Source organism: Cotesia typhae, unplaced genomic scaffold (genome assembly GCF_013202065.1).
Source record: "Cotesia typhae breed Kobodo isofemale line unplaced genomic scaffold, CoteBio_Ctyphae scaffold_45, whole genome shotgun sequence".
Taxonomy (NCBI): Eukaryota; Metazoa; Arthropoda; class Insecta; order Hymenoptera; family Braconidae; genus Cotesia; species Cotesia typhae.
Genome location: NW_027423777.1, coordinates 3,011,692 through 3,032,834, shown reverse-complemented (window position 1 = coordinate 3,032,834; position 21,143 = coordinate 3,011,692). Strand labels below are relative to the sequence as shown.

The following is a 21,143-nucleotide window of genomic DNA, read 5'->3' as shown; positions in this document are numbered from 1 at the left end:
GATAAGAAGTCAATGATCAAAAACATGACATTCACTGGCTTGGTATTGCCTGTAGTTATTACCAACAGTTCGAAAATCATGAAGAATCTGTTAATAATCCTTACAATTTTCGCAAACTGTCATGGCTACCGAATTTTGGGAATTTTTCCCTGGAATAGCCGCAGCCACATGATGTTCCACGAGCAAACGATGAAGGGACTGGCTCGTCGAGGGCATCAGGTTGACGTAGTCAGTATTTTTCCTCAGAAAAAGCCTTATCCAAACTACACTGACATAGACATACCTTCCGCGACACCTGAGTGGACCAATTCGGCAACTTATGGACTCATGCTAAAAATCATGAAATCTGGTATAATTTATGTTCTAGCCACTGTGTTCGGGAACTTATATTGTGAAAAGGGCCTAGAAAATCCCAAAGTTAGAGTGCTCATTGACAATCGGAACAATGTGTCATATGATCTGGTTATTACTGAGGTGAGTTTTTATTTGAGTTTTTAGGCGGTTTGGCACAGTCAGAAGTATGAGTTTATAAGATAAAAGCTCCTATCCTATTATTGACAGGGCCCCCATCCGTGAAAAAAAAAAAAAATTGTCTTAAAATTGTCGTTTGTTTAAGATCTTAAACGTGACACAAACTAAGACTATTTTAAGACGCCAAAAAAAAAAAAAAATTCTGAGAGCAGATTTTTGAAATTTGGTTCTCAAATTTGTTGTGAAAATTAATTTTTAGACGAAAAATATTTTTAAAACTATTTTAAAATTTTTTTGAGACTATTTTAAGATTTTTTTAAGACGGAATTTTTTTTTTGGGGGTCTCAAAAAAGTCTTAAAATAGTCTTGATTTGTGTCGTGTCTAAGATTTTTAACAAACGACAATTTTAAGACGATTTTTAATCGACATTTAATTATTAAAGTTAATTAATTAAATTATAAAAAGAAAAAAATAATTGAGGTGTTCTATAAAAAAAAAAAAAAAAAAAATCGACAATTTTGATTTGAAACACCATCAAAAAATCTAAATATTCATGATCACTCTTATAGCATCGATAATAAAGGCTTTTACCTTCCACGAAAATTCATTTGACCTGGAATTCAAACCTTGGACCTTTGAAAATTTTTTATTGAATTTAAATACTAAGATTTTAGAATTCTAACTACGAGAACCGCAGCCACCTAGCAGATATTTTTTGAACTAATTTTTTATTTAATTTAATTATAATGTTGAATCATTTAAATTATTTTTTAACCTACTGATATTAACTAATCCAATCATTTGACAACAATTTGTTGAAGATAATTCATAAAAAATAATCATGTAAAAAAGTAAATATTTTCAAAGTATTTTAATTCAATAAAATTTAAAAAACCAGTTTTTTTGTAGATTTTTTTATAGACATTTCGATGACTTGAAAATCGCGAGTAATGACTAATTAACCTTACTGCAAGCTACTGTTGTCGTAATGTTACGTTGCGATAACCCATTATCAATTATACAACAGTCCCTCGTGGCAATTATTTGCGATCATAACCTGTTACCTGTTACCTGAATAACATTCAATACGACGGTCACTGTGACAGTGACAATGGCAATGACTGGAATGATTACAATAAAAAGTGTGATGAATTTTTTATTGCTGACGAGTGTGATGATTTTGGTAAATTTAGGCAAGTGTCAGGGCCATCGAATTCTCGGGATTTTCCCCATGAACGCTAAAAGTCACATGGCGATGTTTGAGCAAGTAATGAAAGGGCTTGTGAGAAGTGGTCATTACGTTGATGTCATAAGTGTTTTTCCGCTTCCTAAGCCCTATCCGAATTATACTGACATGGAAATTCCAGCCGCGATGCCCAAATTAGTCGACAATATGACCCATGAATTTTTGAATGAAATGTTGCAGCTGAATATTGTTCACTTTTTGGCCGTACATGACGGGAATTTTATTTGTGAAAAGGGCTTTGAGCAAGAACCTTTGAGAAAAATTATTCAGCAACCGCCTAATAATCCGCCGTATGATCTTGTTATTACGGAGGTAAGTTTTTTGCTATCGTGGTGGAAATTTTCAATCAATTTAAGAGTTGGAATAATTTTGGACTGGAATAATTTAACTAAAATGTAACAGTAGCAAAAATTTGGGAAGTATGCTATTTTATTAGCAGACAATTAAAAATTTTATAGACATATACTTTTAAACAATGAGATAAAAATATAGTTAGTGATTAATTTTCAGGAAATTATGATAAAATTAACAGACATCTGATCATTTCTAGAGTTTTTAATAAATAAATTTTCAAACGATATTTTAGTATATTATTCTGCTCAGCCCAAAATAATAATAATAATAAAAAAAAAAAAAAAAAAAAAAACGAGTAGTTTATGCGACTTTGAACAAATAAAAAAAAAATTAATTTAAGCGGCAATTTAAAAAAAAAAAAATTTACAGAGTAGCGCGAAAAGAGTAAGAAGTTTTTTTTTCTTTACCATAAAAATATTTTAGTTTGTAATGTTTCAAGAACCCTTGACAAAAATCAGTTCGATAAAAAATTGTTTCAGGGCTCACTCAAGATTTTTAAAATTTTAAATTAAAGTATTGTTAATTTAAAAATATTTATCCGGCATCTAAAAAAAGTTTTAAAAATATTTAGCGATTTTTATAAATACATTCGACTTAATTTTTCAGAATGTACATCATTTATAGCTTACAAAATAGACGACCGGGGAAAAAAGATTTCTTACATGTGACAATTTTTTTTTTTTTTAATTTTTTAAGTGAAATTTTTTCAAAAAAAAAAATTTATAAAAATTTTGAAATGTCTGGTCAGATCTAGTTACATCTTACCATGTCTTGTCAGATAGAGACAATTTAAAGATTTGACCAGATCTTTTTATATATGATTAAATCTAATCCGTTTTTCCCAGGGGAGAATAATAAATATTAAAAATTCAATTTTTGATATTCTAAAAAATTTTTAATCACTGATCTTTAGAGAGGAAATTTTAAAGCATGATTAACTAATTTATTTTCATAAAAAAAGATTATTAAAAAAATCTTTATTCTAAAACGTGATTGATAAGCAGCTATAATACTTCCCGATTAATGCTGAGTCAATCATAGATAAATATTAACCTAACCAACCTCATAAAAATTGATCTGCAGTATCATTCGAATGACTTGCGACTCCAACTCAAGAGATAAAACCTCCAACATAATCTTCTTAAGCTCAAGCTTGCTTATAAATTACAATGTATTCATTTTCTCTCATCAAACTTGATATTAAATTATTTATCCGAGATCGCGAGTGTTAGAACATTGAGACATTTCTCATCTAGTTCCAAGTTACAAAAAATGAAACTCTTGCTTCTCGCCTTTTCGATTTTGATCGTGCGATGCGAACCGCTTCGAATTTTGGGATTTTTTCCCTTTAACGCTAAAAGCCACATGATGTTCCACGAGCAAGTGTCCAAGGGGTTAGCTCGTCGTGGTTACCAGGTTGATGTTGTCAGTACGTTTCCCCAAAAACGTCCTTATCCAAATTACACGGACTTGGAGATTCCTGCAGCGATGCCGCAGTTTGTTAATAACATGACCTACGAGTTTAAGAAGACTCAATTCGAAGACAGGAACATCATGAGCTTCATTGCCGAAGATGCTGGGAACCTCGTTTGTGAAAAAGCCTTCCAGCGTCCGCAAGTTCTGAGCTTGCTCTCTGAGACACATAATCCGCCTTATGATCTCGTTCTAGTTGAGGTAAGTCTTTGAAAGCAATAGAATTCGATCCCGCGATTCATCAACCAAGTGAGTGACCAGCTAATCATTTATTTTTTGAATCGTCTGCTGTAAGAACATGATAACTCATCATGTTTCAAAATTTTTATCCAAACATTCGCAAGAGAACAACTACTCAGAAATTTTATCCTAGATCTTGTTCCAAGTCTCCAAAAATCAAGCGCTTGCTTCTTCTCTAAATCATCTAAATCTTGATTGTGCCCTCAAACCTCTTTTCCTCCGCTAAGTCGACTACTTTCTCTATCGCGCAATGAATAGTCAATCACTCTGATAACTATCCTCGTTCAAAAGCATGACATTAGTCGCACGGCGTTAACAGTAGTGATAATTACCTAGTTTGAAAATCATGAAGAATCTATTGACACTCCTTGCAGTTTTGACAAACTGTCATGGCTACAGAATTTTGGGACTGTTCCCCTTGAACGCCAAAAGCCACATGATGTTCAATGAACAAATGTCCAAGGGATTAGCTCGTCGTGGGCACCAGGTTGACGTTGTCAGTACATTTCCCCAAATACGTCCGTATCCAAATTACACTGACTTGGAGGTTCCTTCAGCATTGCAACAGTTTGTTAACAACATGACCTACGAATTTAAGAAGACTCAATATCAGGACAGGAGTATGATTAGATTCTTCACCGAAGATTGTGGGAATCTAGTTTGTGAGAAAACCTTCCAGCTTCCCCAAGTTATGAATTTGGTGACTAATACACACAATCCGCCTTATGATCTTGTTCTAGTTTCGGTGAGTTTTTCAAGCGAACCAAGTAAGTGATTTATTAATCATTGAGGTGGTAAAAAAAAACCTATGAAGTAAATTAGAACCACGCTGTCCTGTAAAATTTAAAAAATTCTTATGTAATAATAATTTATCCATAAAAATTGTCAGATGTCTGTTAATTTTAGATACATAAGAAATGTGATGCACCGTCCTATTTGATTTTTTCGTGGCAATAATTTATTTTAGTTATTTCTTGGTTCCGCCGCTAGGTGGCTACACTTTCTCGCTAGCAGAATAATCCAAGAGTATATATAAGGGCCAAATAATTTTTTTCAAGGGAGTAATCATTCAAGGGAGCGTTTAGTGAATTATTGATAATAAAATTTCCGATCATGAGAAATCAAGCCTATTTGTTACAATTTTGTACAAAATAAAACACGATAAACATATTATTATATTAAACTCGAAGAAAAAAAATTCATATTTTTTTTTGCACGACTTAAATAATTATGAAGTTTAAAATTTTCCAATTTTGCTATCACTTGTGGAATACATTATCATGCCTAATAGATCGAATTTAAATAACGCATCAATATTCAATCAGTTCGTCCGAAGAATTGCGAATGAAGCTTGTTATCGCCAACAGATACCTCTTCATCCAATATTCATTTTCAATATAAACCTAATGTCTTCATTTATTCTTTGAACTCGAGTATTTAAAGTGTATTTGATCAAAATTATGAAGTGGATATTATACTACATGTTGATTTGGCTTTTGGGCAAGCAAAGTCACAGTTACCGAATTTTGGTAGTATTACCCTTTCCCGGTCTAAGCCACATGCAGTTTCATTTGCAAATGTCCAAAGGACTAGCTCGTCACGGTCACCAAATCGACGTCGTCAGTTTTTTTCCTCAAAAGAAGCCTTACCCAAATTATACTGACTTAGTATTTCCAATATCGCTGCCCAAACTGGTCAATAACATGACATACGAGTTTTTCCAAGAGAATTTCAGAAACCAAGACCAGGTCTATTACTACGTTGATTCCCTCGGGAATGCTCTGTGCCAAGGGCTGGAGACGGAGGTAGTAAAAGAGCTTATTAGTAGACAACCCAACCCGCCTTATAATCTCCTTATCGTGGAGGTAAGTGTTCTCTGAAATTCATTGGAAATAATTGGCTTCTATTGAATACTACTTTTGAGTATACTCTTGAATGATTTTGATGAAACTCGGAATATATGCACGGAAAAAATACATTGTAAAATTTACAAAATTCTATCTATAAGTCGACTCATGTAATATTTACAGTACTATGTTATTTTTACGTGGTAAATTCTGTTAATTTAATAAATTCAGTCTGTAATTATAATATAACTTTTTCTGTTATTATTACTGGAAATTTATTGTAATTAATTAAAAAGCATTACTTGAGTCAGCATCATTGCAAACTAATTTATATCACGGTTTTTAATTTTTTCAAAAATTTTAATTTTTCTCATTTTTTACAGTCCATTTCAAGACAAATTATTTTTTTATAATCAGTAAAAAAAAAATTTCTTCACATATGATAAAAATTTTAAATTTACTATTAACAAATTATTATTTACATTTTTAATCAATAATCAAAGATAATTTTAATTCAAGAAGTTACTTTCCAACGATCACATAATATTCTTATAGTCGTGAATAAAAAAAAAAGTATTGAAAAGTATCGGATTGACTAGAAAACCAATACTTTTTTCTTTGTCTCAATACTTTTTTTTTAATCAGGAAGATTTCATAGAATTTATCTGTAAATTTTACAAAAAAAAAAAAATACGTAGTTTTCACGTAAACTCACGAGTAATAATTACATATTTTTTCTGTAAATTTTAAAGAATATATACTGAGGAAATTTTGAAGATTATTTTCTGTTAATTTTACATAGTCGTTTTTTCCGTGTGTATATGAAAAAAAATTGTTTAATCAACAAGAGAAATGACTGAAGTTTATTATAATAGTCTAAAGCGATACTTTACTATTTTATTAATAATAGTAAGGTAAAGTACCCAGTATTGAACACTTAAAACTATAGTATCAATTAATACTACATTTAAATTATAATTAATACTATATCAACTTTATATGCACTCATTATGTACTTGAATATGATGGCCCTTAGAGAGCACTTGCTCTAGGATCAAAATTTAATAAATAAAAATGTATGTCAGTTAAATAATAACTCGTCCGAAAAATAAAAAAATTTTAATGCATTTTTTTGCAAGCATGATTAATAATTATGAGTGGACATATTTTTATTAATAACATATTATTATGAGAATTGTAGTTTTTACATTGTTAAAATTAATAAATTTTTAATTTTGGGTGCCTTTTTCAATTTGTGCCAGACAAAAGACACTCCATGACTAGGAAGTAACTTTAAATGCTATTTATGCTTCTCTAATTGCCTGGAATTGTGGATAATAAGATGTTTTATGTCGCGTGATACAATTACACAATAGATTTGCAGCAGCTTGTTTTTTTTTTTCTCGTTCTGCAAATCAACGTCAGATTGTCGACTAGTGGCAGTGACAGTGATCGGACACCATGAATCTTTCGCTGCTGATAAGCGTAACTACGCTAATTCTTATCGGGTTGACAGAGTGCCAGAAGTCTCATCGAATTCTGGGGATCTTTCCGCTGAACGGAAAGAGCCACATGGTGATGTTCGAGCAAGTTATGAAGGGGCTAGCCCGTCGAGGACATCAAGTTGATGTCGTCAGCACTTTTCCGCAATCGAAACTTTATCCGAATTATACTGACATAGAAATTCCCGCAGCGTTGCCCAAATTTGTTAATAGCATGACGTTTGAGTTTGTCGAAAATGTCAAAAGGGACAATTTGGTTCATTTCGTCGCTGCCAATCTTGGGAATTTGGTTTGTGATAAGGGGTTAGAAGATTTAGACACCCTGAATTTGATTAAAGATCCTCCACAGTATGATTTGATAATTGTTGAAGTAAGTTTTAGATGTTATCAATTACACTGATCGAAAAATTTGTTAATATTTAATGAGCTTTATTAAATTTCCAACTATTTTATTTTTCAGCTGAAGAAATACAAATTTTTCTCTCAGTGTTTTTTCGGAATAACTTTGAAATTTCTTGTTCGATCAATTCAAACTTAAAAATTCTTTATGGACTTCAAAATGACCCAAAGATCATATTTTTGAGCGCGGTCAGCTCAAAAACGTAATAAGTGCAATTTTAAGCGCTTAAGTATGGAATTGGCGGGAATTGTTTTCGTAATTTTCTTTCTTAGTGTACTCTAAAAAATTTCCATGAAACATATGTCTGTTTGTTGACTTTTAAATAAATACTAGAATTTTAAATTTCTACCTAAGTTTCAACCAATTTAGAGGATAATCGAGAAATTTATTTTTTAAATTTGCCGCAACAAAGAATCAAATAAAAAAAAAAACTTGAATAAATTTTTCATTATTTGTCCACAAAATTAACGCTGTTAATTCTCAGGAAGAATTGAATCTTCGAAATTTTGGTTCGACACCTTAAAAAAAATTTTCCAAATTATCTGAATCAATTATAATTTTTTTTTTTTTTTTTTTTTTTTTTTTTCAGATTTTTGCTGCCCACTGCTTCATGGCATTCGGCCATCATCTGAAAGTTCCAGTCGTGGGTTTAAGTTCGTCTGCTTTGTATCCATGGGGCAATGACATGGTGGGAAATCCCCCGAACCTGGCCTTTGTTCCGAATAATCTTCTGGAACATATGGAGAACATGAGCTTCTGGCAGCGCTTGTACAACGTCCTTCACACATATTACTACAGGATGTACTTCAATTACTATACATCACCCCAGAGTGATATGATAAAGAAATACTTTGGTCCTGATGCACCTGGAGTTAGGGAACTGGAACACGACTTGGCACTTATTCTCACCAATTCACATTTGGCGATAAACGGCCCGAGACCGACCACCCCCGCACTTGTTGAAGTCGGCGGGCTTCACATACAAGATGACGATCCAGAGATACCAGCCGTAAGTCTCACAATTTTTTGAAAATTCTTTTGTCAGAGGTATGCAGAATAATTTTTTTCTGTTTGGACAGGATCATCTCAAGTGGCTTAATGAGAGCAAAGATGGCTTTATTTACTTCACATTCGGGTCCATGATGCAGATTGAATCCTTCCCGAAGCCTGTTTTGGATGTTTTGTACAAATCTCTGGGGAAACTTGCCCCGATTAGAGTTTTCATGAAGGCTCCTCAACCGGAAAAATTGCCTCCTGGCTTGCCGAAGAATATTCGGACCTTTACATGGATACCGCAATTGAAAGTATTGAGTGAGTATTGTTAGTAGATTTTATATAAATCTATTGCATTGGTCCTAATGACGGAAATTTTGCTATATTTCGACTCTATCGTCGACTTACGACTGGGGTGTAAATTTTCTTTACTCAAGAAAATATCAAGGAAGATTGAAAATTTCTTAAATGAAACCAAAGTTTCTTGAGCCAAGAAAATTTCTTCTTGCTCCAAAATAACTTTTGTTTTCCTTAAAATTTTCTTGACGCAAGAAATTTGTTTTTTGAGTGTAATATACTCATTCTTAAGAAGATTTTTAAAATTAAATTCTAAGATGAACCAAATCTGTTGATTAATTTAGATATAAAAGCAATTCAAAAATTTTACAAAATTGCAATCATTTTCACTTTCACCGTATTTCCGTGCGATAACAACTAAATGCGATATTATATTAAATTTCTGTAAATTGCATCTGAAAGCTTATTTAATCAGCTTTAATTTGCATACTTATTTATTTTTTTAAAATAAATAGTTTAGGAAAGAAAGAAATTTGAATTCTTTAAAATCCTAAAAATTTTTTAATTTTTCTGTTTTTTTTCTCAAATAATTAATGAATGCGATATTTTGTAAAAATTTTTTAAATTACATCTGAAAGCTTATAAAATAAACTTTAACTTGCATAGCTCACTATCAGTCTAGGTCAATAATTATCTACTTTCTCAGACAGATTTAATGAAATTTTACTTTTGGATTTATTTTGGTCATTGCTTGATTGTAACAAAAATTGTGTATTGTTAATATTATTTGATAAAAAATATTTTTTTTTTATTCGAGAAATCTACTTCTATTTCAGCTGACAATAAGTATTTTTTTTTTTTTAATAAACTAAAGATTGATAGAACGAATTTTAATACTACAATTTTAAATTTAAATTCTGGAATATGTATTAGAGATACGGAAAAATCATAAGAGATTTTTTTTACAGGAAATTTCATCCTCTAAAAATAGTTTTAATCAATATTTTTATAACTCTCACTCTTCAGTCATAAATTGATAATTAGATATAAAAATAGTTGGAAAACTGTTTGATAGAAAATTAGAATTTAAATTAGAAAAATTTGAATTCGAAATTCTAGATTGAATATTCAAAATAAGGAAAAAATATAAGAAACCTGTTTTGCAGGAAATTAGATTTTCTACAAAAAAGTAATTATCAATTTTTCCGTATCTCTAATGATTTGAGTAAAATAATTATTTAAAATGTTAAGAAGAATTTTATGATGTATTTTTATACATTTTTTTTTTTTTTTTTTTTTTTTAAAGGACACAAAAACATCCGCGCATTTATCACTCACGGTGGACTGATGGGCACTCAAGAAGCAATTCACAGCGCGGTTCCGATGATAGGCATGCCCCTTTTCGCTGATCAATTTACGAACGTCGACCTTTATGTCAGCAAAAAAATTGCCATTCGCTTGGACTATACCGACATGACAGAGAGCAAATTGGACCATGCGTTAAATGAAATTTTACATAACCCCATTTACAAGTTAGTGTTTTAAAAATCCATAATAATATTGATATAATCTAGAATTTTCTCTATTTTAACGAAGCGAAATATTTTTTCAGAGAAACTATGAAGAAAGTTTCTGAGAAGTTCAAGGACGGACCGATGAGCCCCTTAGATACTGCGATTTACTGGATAGAGTACGTTATCAGACATGGAAAGACAGCCCTCAGATCCCCGGCTGTCAACATGTACTGGTGGCAAGTCGCTCTAGTCGACGTTTACGTCTTTTTGACAATCACTGCCTTGATAATTGTTTTTGTGACCGTGAAAATCATTCGATTTATTTCTAAAATTTTATCTCCAGCCGTCAACACTCCTCATAGCAAGAAAGTTAATTAATTATTCAATTGCTTTGAAAATATAGTTAAGTTTGTATTAAATTTTAATGATTCAATAAATGCAACTTTTTTTATTTTTAGTGAACATTTTTGAAAAATTGAGAACTAGATATTTAAATTGGAATTCTAGATAAATTATTAGAGACAAAAAAAAATGTTAAAAGACATTTTTTGTAGAAAATTCAAATTTTGAAAAATCTCAAAAAAAAAACTGAGAAAAAAATTTTTTTTGGAATAACTTTTAAACGGCTTTATCGATTAATTTCAGAAATTAATGAGCTCTTAACATTGAAAAACTACGTCGATCGCCGCAAATCCGGTCAAAATCGGTTGATTCGTTCGAGAGATATCGTAAACAAAAGAAAACCAAAAAAAAAATATTTTTTTGGAATTTTTCCAAAATTTCTAGTTTGATCAATTTAAACTTAAAAATTCTTTATGAGACTAGAAAAATTACGTCGGATGCCGCCAATCGCGTGAAAATCTGTTGATTCATTCAAAAATTATTTTTTTGAGCTCGAAGAGATCAAAATTATAATTAGTACAATTTTAAGCGCCTACACAGAAAAAAAAATTTACTTAATTCAAGAGAAAAATTCTTGAACCAAGAATATAATTTTGAAGAGGGTAATTTTCTTGAATCAAGAATTTTTCTACTCAAATCAAGAATATTGAGCTCTTCAAAAATATATACTTGATTTAAGAACATTTTTATTTTCTTTGTAGGTATGAAATTAGGGGGAAGTTGCAGGGATGGCCTTCAGGGTCAACCGATTTTCTAATTAAAAAAAAAAAATGTCTAAAAATTCAAGTCATCGGAGTTTTCAAGAGTATCATTGTAAATTATCAAAGTACTCAGCTGTTTTGATTAAGAGTACTTAAAAATAAAATGATCTATTTATGATGAAACAAACAGTGTTGTCATAATCGTCCAATTAATAAGACAATATCATTTTATTAAAGTCATCATCATTTTTGCGTTTATCACAAAGTCAATTATTTATCATTTGAATAAAAGTAAATAACTATTCATTAAGCTAAATAAGATATCACGACAGCATATTATTCCGGATAAAAATTCATTACAGTCGCAACTAACAGCATTCTCTGTTGCAACCGACATTTCATTTAGTCGCTAAACTTCTGCCGGTCAGCGTTTATCTTTGTGATAAATTATCACCAAGTTCAAGTAGCTTTGTTGTAAAATGTATCTTACAGAAAAATTTTAATCGTTCAAAGTCACTTTGATTAACCAATCCATGACTTAAATTTTATTTTAATAAATTATACTAGTGTAAGAATTTTTTCAGTGAAGTAAGCTTCCTTCGAAAATGAAATCAGTGACAAATAAATTACTTTTTTCCTCAACAATCTTGATGTTCATCTTGATTTTGATCCCAACGGAGTCGTACCGAATATTGGGTATATTTCCCTTCCAATCGCGGAGCCACCAGATGATGTTTGACGCGATTATCAAGGGACTCATAAAGAAAGGCCACCAGGTCGACGTGATGACTGTCTACCCGCTGAAGAACCCGCCCAAGAATTACAGTGTGGTGGTGAATTTGGAGAAACAAGCTGAGAGCCTGGTCAACAAGTGGGACGTCAGTTTCGCGACTAATTTGGGAGATGACACACTGCCGATTATTGCCAATCCGTTTGGAAATGGGCTGTGTGAATATTTGGGGCTACCTGACATGCAGAAGATTATCAAAAATCCTCCGGTGGACCCGCGTTATGATCTTGTTATTGTTGAAGTAAGTTTTTTTATTTAAGAAATTTAATTTATTTATGGTGTTTAATTTATTGCTAAATTTTTTGCTCTGATTAGATTCAGAGCAATGTAATGATATTATTATAGTGTCGGTCAATGCTGGATCGTGTCAACGCAAAGAATGTGTTTTTTGGAAAAAATTAGCATTGAAATTTTGGTGTCAATTGTCAATTGACATTTTATCCGAGAAAGTAGACATAAAATCGGTAGATGTTAGTGTTCATGGATAGAAACAAGATTAAGCGATTATTATAAATTTTTTAAAGATGAAAGGAAGATTGAACGAGTAGAAATTGATAATTCTTAAAAAATTAATAATTTATGCCTAATTTTTGATTAATCGAGACAAAAAATTGGTAAATATTTTTATTGAACTTTTTTAATTTAGCTATGAAGTGATATTGGTTATGAAGCTTCAATTAATATATAAAAATTTTAAAAACTGCTCTTTTAAAAAATTTTGAAAATCAGCTCCTCAGTTAATTCATTTGAAAGTTAAAATAAAAGAACTGTTAGTGACTATACTAGTGTAACTTTTTTGTGGCACTTGATGTCCAAATTACTGTTTAAATAATTTTTATCGAGTATGATTAAGAAGAACTGTAAAATTTTGTCCGCTTTTTTACTTCTTTAAAAAAAAAAAAGCTTACAAGTCTGATTCTAACTTTGAATGTTTCCAGTCTTTTGGATCAAATTGCTTCGTAGGACTGGGATATGTCTTAAAAGTACCAGTGATAATGGCTAGCTCGACAATAGACCTGCCCTGGCTAGATGAAACACTGGGTCAACCGGAGAACGCAGCCTTTTTTCCGGCTTTCTTCACCGGTTACTCCCATCCAATGACATTTACCCAGCGATTTTACAACGTCCTGAATACCCACAGTAACAGAATCCGGTACCGGTACTACACAGACTCGGTGCAGAACCAGCAAATGAAAAAATACATTCACCCGGACATTCCTCCGTTAGTTGAATTGGAAAAAAACGTCGCGTTGGCGATCGTTAACGCTTTCCACAGTTTAAATGGCGTGAGGCCGGTAACACCCGGGCTTATAGAGGTCGCTGGGATCCACGTTAAGGAGCATTACGAGGACCTGCCTCAGGTTAGATTTATTTTAATACACTAACAGAAGAATTTAAAAAAAAACTATTTTACTTTTCATTTTAAATGAAATTTAAAAATTAAAAAAATTTTTATTCAACAATTAAGATTAGCAAGAGACTCAAAAAATCCAATACTATAGAGTAAATTATACAAGATGTGTTAGTTTTTAGGTTTCACCGCTAGGTGGCTACGCCCTCTCGCTTGTAGAAATATCTTACCAGAGTATATAGAAGGGACCGAACTTTTTTCTATTCATAAAATACTTTTATGATGAATTATCGTATTTGATATCATTAAAATTGGATAATTAATTAAATAATTAAATATTAGACTGAAAAAATTCCTTAAAAAAATCATTAAGTTTTTTAAATTCCTTTTTTTTTTTTTTTTTTAACTGTCTTTTTTTATACACAATAGTTGTATCGTAAATTTCCCCAGAAAATTTTTTCTGTGTATTAATAGTTACGTGTTTTTTTTTATTTTTAACTCAGGATTTGGAAAAATGGATGAACGAAAGCACCAGCGGGGTAATTTATTTCACTCTTGGCTCCATGGTGAACATCGAAACCTTTCCAGAAAGCACGATGCGTGCCTTTTATTCAATATTCAGAAAGCTACATCCGATCAGAGTTCTCATGAAAATCGGCAACAAAGAAAAGCTGCTCCCAGGGTTGCCGGATAATATCAGGATTTCTTCGTGGATTCCTCAAGTTGCTGTTTTGGGTAGTTTATTATAATTTTCTTGAAATAATAATTGATGGATGGTGGTTGATTGATTATTGTGATGAAGTATGTGATTGTGATTGATTACTTTTTTGCTTCAGCTCACAAAAACACCAAAGTGTTCATAACCCACGGTGGATTGATGAGTTCACTCGAAGCTCTGACTTACGGAGTACCAATGATCGGCATTCCGCTTTTTGGGGACCAATTTGCTAATATGGAGTTTTATATGAAGCACAATATGGCTCTGATGTTGGATATTAAAAATCTTACTGAGGCGGCTATTGATTCTGCGCTGGATCAGATACTCAATAATCGAAAATTCAAGTGATTTATTAATATTATTATTATTTTAATAATAATTTTAATTATAATACAAGTTTAAATCGCAATTATCATAAAAAAAATCGTACAAAAATTTCATACGATTTTTTTAAAGATAATAATTATAAAAAAAATTTGACATTCAGTTTTGAGTCGAAATTATTTTCTTAATTCAAAATTCAATTATTCAATTAAAAAAAATTTTTTTTTTTATTAAAAAAATTTCAATTTTTTTTTTTTTTTTCCAATTATTATTTAGAGTTGGCTTTAACCGCTGTTATCAAATCGCCGACTTTAACTTTTTATAATAATTTTATAATTTCATGTCAAAAACATAATTTCTAAGACAATTTGATTGATTAAAAAAATTTTGTACAATTTATATTTTTTAATTCTTCAAATCAAAAAAAAAAATTATTATTCAATTAAAAAAAAATTATTTTTACAGAGATGCTGCCAAGTTTGAATCAGCGCGATTTCTAGACCGTCCCATGACTGCAATAGACACGGCGATTTATTGGATCGAATACGCAATAAGAAATGGTCCCAGAGCCCTTAGATCTCCGATGGTGGACATGCCATGGTGGCAAGTCGCTTCTTTGGATGTCTATGCCCTAATCCTTTTAATTCTTACAATCTTTATTTCAATTATTTATTATCTAATTCGTTATTTATTAGTTTATTTTTTTAATTCCAAGTCTGCAGGTGTAAAAAAAGAGAAGTTACACAAACATTGACAGTATATTTTTCGATAAAAACTGTTAAATGTAGTTTCTTCCAAAAAATATTTAGTTAAATAAACAGCCGTTTATATTGTTGAATTAAATTCGTATATTTCCTATCGGTAAGTTAGAACTTTCAATGATGTGCAACTGAAACTCTTCGACTGTACTAAATCCATTATAATTTGCACGATAACTCATAATAACAACCAACTCGGGCACTCGACTCCATACCATACTATAGAGAACTAGTTACATCACATAACTGCTCATCACGTTGGCGATCCCCACTATTCTTCAAAACAACTTCGCAGTATCGCGAGTAAGTAAAACTCCAACTCGTATCTCAGTACAGCGATTGTGAACTTGATGCCAACAGTGGACGCTTTAATCCTCATATCATCAATTATTTATTTCAGTAAACATTAATAAATTACTGAAGCGCGAGTTATGTAATTGCTGCCGTTAAATATTTATACACTCGTCACGCGAAATATTAAAAATAACAACAACAAATATGTGTTCATTGAAAGTGATTCTAACAGTGTTCATGGTCACCATTGGCGGTCATTATCAATCAACGGAAGCGCTGAAAATTCTCGGGCTGTTTCCTCTGGCTGGAAGGAGTCACTTCATACCCCCCGCACGACTGATGAGAGAACTGGCTGCTAAAGGTCATCAGGTCGATGTCGTCAGCCACTTTCCGCTCAAGAATCCCGTTCCCAATTACAGAGACATCAGTTTGAAAGGGTTAGCGCCAATCGCGACTAATAATATGTCTTATGACCAAACCAAAACTGTAGGCGGGTTCTCGATGCAAAATTTTGTTTCGATAACAGGGACTCAAGTTTGTGATTTGTTGGGCACGTCTGTCTTTGAAAAACTTATTAAAACTCCTAAGGGGATTTATGATCTCATTGTACTTGAGGTGAGAATTTTTTTTTAGTCAAAATAAAGTAAAAAATCATTTTTGAGACTGACTTAGCGGATTTTTAGTTTAAAAAAATTAATGTTTCAATTTTTAGAGAGAAATAGTGATGAGAAGATTGATAAAAAAAATTGTTTTTTAGTTATAATTTGAATGACGCAGCGCGGAATCGAACCTGAGTCCCACGCATTAGAGTTGGCGACTTTTTACAAGTTTGAAATTATCAGCTAAATATTTTTATAATTATTTGATGCGTATAAATTTGAACAATTTTTTTTTTTATATTAAAACAATAATTTTATATTAAAATAAAGTAAAAAAATTAATTTAACTGAATTATTCAATTTTTGTTCAGGAATATGGTTTTTTGATTTAAAAAAAAAAAAAAAAAAAAATAGCGAAAAATACGAAAAAGAAATTTTTTTTTGTGGATTACTCAAATGGCCCAGCTCAGAATCGAACCTGGGTTCCATTGTTTTGAAGTTAGTGATTTTCAATGAGGGTGAAATTAGCCTCGAATTTTTTAATATTATTAAGAAATTGAAATTAAATAATTACAAAGAAAAAAAATTTCGAAATAAAATATCGTAAGAAATATAACAGACAAAAATATTAAATTGATAATTAAAAATGTGCAGTGCGATATTTAAATAAATTTGAATTTAATTGTTTTAGTAAAAGAAAAAATTCAAAAATTATGTAAAAATTTTAAAAGAATGAAAAAAATTGTTTAAAAAAATTGTCGTCCCTATATATATCTTGATAAAAAATTTCTGGCAGCGAGAGGGTGTAGCCACCTATCGGCAAAACCAGAAACTAACAAAAAGTGCAAATTGTTTATTATTCAGACCAAGAAAAAAAGTTTTACAAAAAACTGATAAATATTTAAAAATTTTTGCAGTTATTCACCGCAGATTGCTACATGGCATTCGGAAAACACTTAGGAGCTCCGATAGTTGCGATGGTAATGTCCAAAATGCACGACTGGCTGTACGGGCATTTTGGAATTCCCTACAACACTGCCTACATGCCAAGTTTGTTTTCGAGTTTTGATCAGAGTATGACTTATTTGGAGCGACTTCAAAACACATTAGCATCTGCAGTCATAGTTCCGCAGATAAATTACTTTAAGCAAGAGCAGTTGATGCACATGGAGAAGTACTTTGGACGAAAATTAACAAACATGGCAGAGTTGTACGAGGACGTATCGATAGTTCTTCTAAATTCGCATCACAGTCTCTATGACATAATACCTACTCCGCCGGGAGTAATTGAAATCGGCGGCCTTCACGTCCACGATGATCAGCAAGAATTGACGCCCGTGAGTAGTAATTATTGTCGCGGATAAATAAAGATAATATTTGTGATAACATGTGTGGATGTGAGATGATTTTATTCTAATGCTTGCTTGACTTTCAGGAGGTCAAGAAGTGGCTAGATGAGAGCAAAAATGGCTGCGTTTACTTTACATTTGGCTCGATGGTAAGAATTGAAACGTTTCCTGCGAAAACACTTGCTGCTTTTTACGAAACTTTCAAGAAAATCGCGCCCACCAGAGTTCTGATGAAGATTGCTGATCCTTCATTGCTTCCCGCGGGATTGCCAAAAAATGTGATTACGTCGACTTGGTTGCCGCAAGTCGCGGTTTTGAGTGAGTTTTAGGATTAATTTTCATTGAAAAATTTACATAAAAAATATATTCATTTTAAGAAAATTATTTTGAAGAAAACTAGTTGCCTTATTTTAAGAATTTATTGTCTTGATTTCATGTTTTTTATGAGAGATCTAATCACTCCAATCGATAACATTTTTACTTGGTTCAAGAATATATTATCTTCGATCGATACAATAATTTTAGTTCATTTCAAGAATTATTGATTGTTGATTCAAGAACAAATTTTTTTATTTATAATTTTATAAATTTAAATCAGAAAAAAAAATTTGTATTTCTCTATGAGCCGAAAAATATTTATTAATACAGAAAATAGCAAAAATAAATTATATATATGCATTAAACAAGTAAAATGATATTTTAATTTAAGATTCGCGCCAAAAAAAATTTTTTTTTTTTTTAATTATTTATTTTTTTATCAATGTACTGATAGAAAAATTAAGTTAATTCAAAAGAAAAAATCTTAAACCAAAATCATGAGTTTGATCATTTGAAATTAATTGAATTGTCCTTGATTCGAAAGAATCGAACCCTTTAAAATAATGTTGTAGATTCAAAATTATATTTTTTAAATAAAGATAATTAAAAAAAAAAAATCTTTTGCTATTGACAGAGCACAAAAATACCAAAGTATTCATCACTCACGGCGGGTTAATGGGAACTCAAGAATCTTTGGCTCACGGAGTCCCAATGGTCGGAATCCCTATCTTCGGAGATCAATTTACGAATCTCCAGATTTACGAACGACGAAAGATCGCTGTTGTCCTTAATCAAGAAGATATAACCACAGAATCGTTGACTAAAGCCGTCACTACTGTCCTCAACGATCCGGTTTATAGGTAATAATAATAATAATAATTTATAAATTAAATCTCAAAGTAATTTTTTTATATGCATAGATAAAAAAATTTGTTAATATTTAATAAAATTTATTAACTGTTAATAAATGTACTTTAAAAAAAAAATTTAGTTAATTAAAAAATAATGAATTAAAATTATATTTAATAATTATAAAGAATGTTTTTAAATAAATGGATTTATAAACAGTTAATAAATTTTTCTATCGATAATATTAAAATTTCTTGGCACATTTTTAGGGAGAATATAAAACGCCTGTCAAAATTGTTCTTCGATCGACCAATGAGTGCAATGGACACGGCTATTTACTGGGTGGAATACACCGCAAGGCACGGAAATGTCTTAAAGTCTCCAGCAACAAAATTGTCATGGTGGGAGTATTATTTGATCGATGTCTACGGATTAGTTCTGTTATGCATAGCTGTCGTGCTCTACATCACTAAGTTTATTCTAAAGCTCCTCTGGAGACTTGTTTGCTCAAGGAAATCCTCACAGGCCAAGTCAACGGCCTCGAAAGCTAAGAAAAATAAATGAAAGTGCTTTGAGCTTTTTTTAGCAATTGTTGATGTTAATATAGCACAATTTATACTAATTTTTTACTGTAAAAATTTCTAATGAAAAATAATCCAAATATGGTAATTTTTGTGATTAATAAACAGATTTGAAGTTTCGAGAGTTGTACTGTGATTTGTAAATATTGACTATTACACCGCGAGCGACTGGATTTAATCAAGTCCCGGGAAATTAAAGGAGATTACGCTGGTGTAATAATGGGTCGCGGGTACTAATTAGTTGCATCGTGCATTAGAACTGATAGATTGGGAGGTAGAGATCAGAAGCAATTAATTGAGATTGCATCTAGTTGAGCGTAACAGATTAGCGAACTTCCCTGGAAGCTTAAGTAACCTTCGTTAAAAAAAAAAAATACCAATTTCCGTTTAAGAAAATTTCATTTGTTCTAAAAAATTAAGAAGGTCCTTTCGCCATCAATGTTAAATAAAAAATATTTTATGATGCCTAAAATTAATTTTTATCTAATAGTTTAAGTCCTTATTTACCTACTAGTGAAGTTTAATTTATTCTTCACCGTGGAAATTTTGGAAAAAAAAATTTTAGTATTTTTTTGTAGGAGATTTAATCTTCTTTAAAACATATCCATCAATTTTTACCTATTTCGAATAATTTGCTCACAAAATTGATTTCAATTCACCGCAAGTAACTTTTTTATATAAATTATTATCAATATTCACGGCAAAGAATTAAAATTAAAATTTCGGGTGAAATATTGAAGATACAAAAAAATGATAAGAGATTTTTTTTGTAGAAAATTTAATTTTCTACCAGAAAAGTCCTTATCAATTTTTTTATATTTGATAGTTTACCCACAATCTTGATTTGCGTCTCAAAAAAATTTCAGAATATGTTCAAGTCGTAATTTTTTTTTTTTTGTTTAAAAAAATAAAAATAAACAAAAGACTCACCGGGAAGAAGTCTAGGATGATTAGCAAGTAACTTTTCACACTTTTTTCTCCGGCGCTCGGTGTCTTCCAGTTCAAAAATCGTCGTAGAATTGATAGGCATCTAAAATAAAAAAAATACAAAAAATCTAAATTGTTTCATGGCCAAAGGTCTCATTATTCACTGTCATTGTTTTTCTTAAATGCTATTTGAATTGATAATTAATTATCGCCTTGAGGAGAACAAAAAACTGCTCGAAATGATATTCTGGTGGTATTGTTATTTTAATTGCAGTGACAACAATAGGTCACAATTTTTATTGAAACATCAAGAACTCAACAAAAAATTTTGTCCTTAGAAAATTTTTGAACTTTTATAATTTAAAAAAAAATTCTTAAGTATTTTAATAAAATATAATTTATAATAATCTCCAATTAAAAACTAATTTATTATTTTTATTATTCAATTATCTTTGGGGATTTTTATTATTGTAAAACTTCAAAGTTCTGATTAATATAAATAATATATCAAAAAAATTAATTTAATTCATTTTAATTTTTAAATTGATCTGTCAATTTATGTTAAGCTTCAGAATGAATAATTTTTTTAGTTATTATAATTACATACGTAAGATTAAAAAAATAAGAGTCATTAGAGAGATAGAATTACGTAAAGGACGTAAATAAAAATAATAAAATTACCGTGGTGTTGTTTTACTGCGAGATAAAAAATGCTGAGGATTAGGAACGAAAAAAAAAAAAAAAAAAAAAAGAAGAGGAATAAAAATAAGCAGAGGGGTGATAAATTAATAATAATAAATAAAAAATAATGAATGATAATTTTCGGACAGTAAATATTTTTAAA

At 30.7% G+C, this 21,143-nt stretch overlaps 2 protein-coding genes across 4 annotated transcripts in view; one reads left to right on the top strand and one right to left on the bottom strand.

Moving 5' to 3' along the window:
• Dh31-r (Diuretic hormone 31 Receptor) overlaps nt 1-21,143 on the bottom strand; it is an 89,517-nt gene that overhangs the window by 48,003 nt on the left and 20,371 nt on the right. For all 3 annotated transcript variants that reach the window (XM_074257572.1, XM_074257574.1, XM_074257573.1), the window contains exon 3: nt 20,303-20,402. In XM_074257572.1, the coding sequence (XP_074113673.1) occupies nt 20,303-20,402 (100 nt within the window). The remainder of the gene's footprint in view (nt 1-20,302; nt 20,403-21,143) is intronic.
• Nucleotides 10-19,492, top strand: LOC141536993 (uncharacterized). The gene is made up of 20 exons (XM_074257828.1): nt 10-474; nt 1,899-2,030; nt 3,291-3,746; nt 4,138-4,530; nt 5,291-5,650; nt 7,085-7,504; nt 8,124-8,543; nt 8,614-8,845; nt 10,131-10,356; nt 10,437-10,707; nt 12,035-12,472; nt 13,170-13,592; nt 14,086-14,317; nt 14,419-14,644; nt 15,090-15,369; nt 15,839-16,291; nt 17,193-17,612; nt 17,711-17,942; nt 18,577-18,802; nt 19,061-19,492. Exons 1-20 carry the CDS (start codon nt 13-15, stop codon nt 19,353-19,355), a joined length of 6,597 nt encoding a protein of 2,198 aa, XP_074113929.1. The 5' UTR covers nt 10-12; the 3' UTR covers nt 19,356-19,492.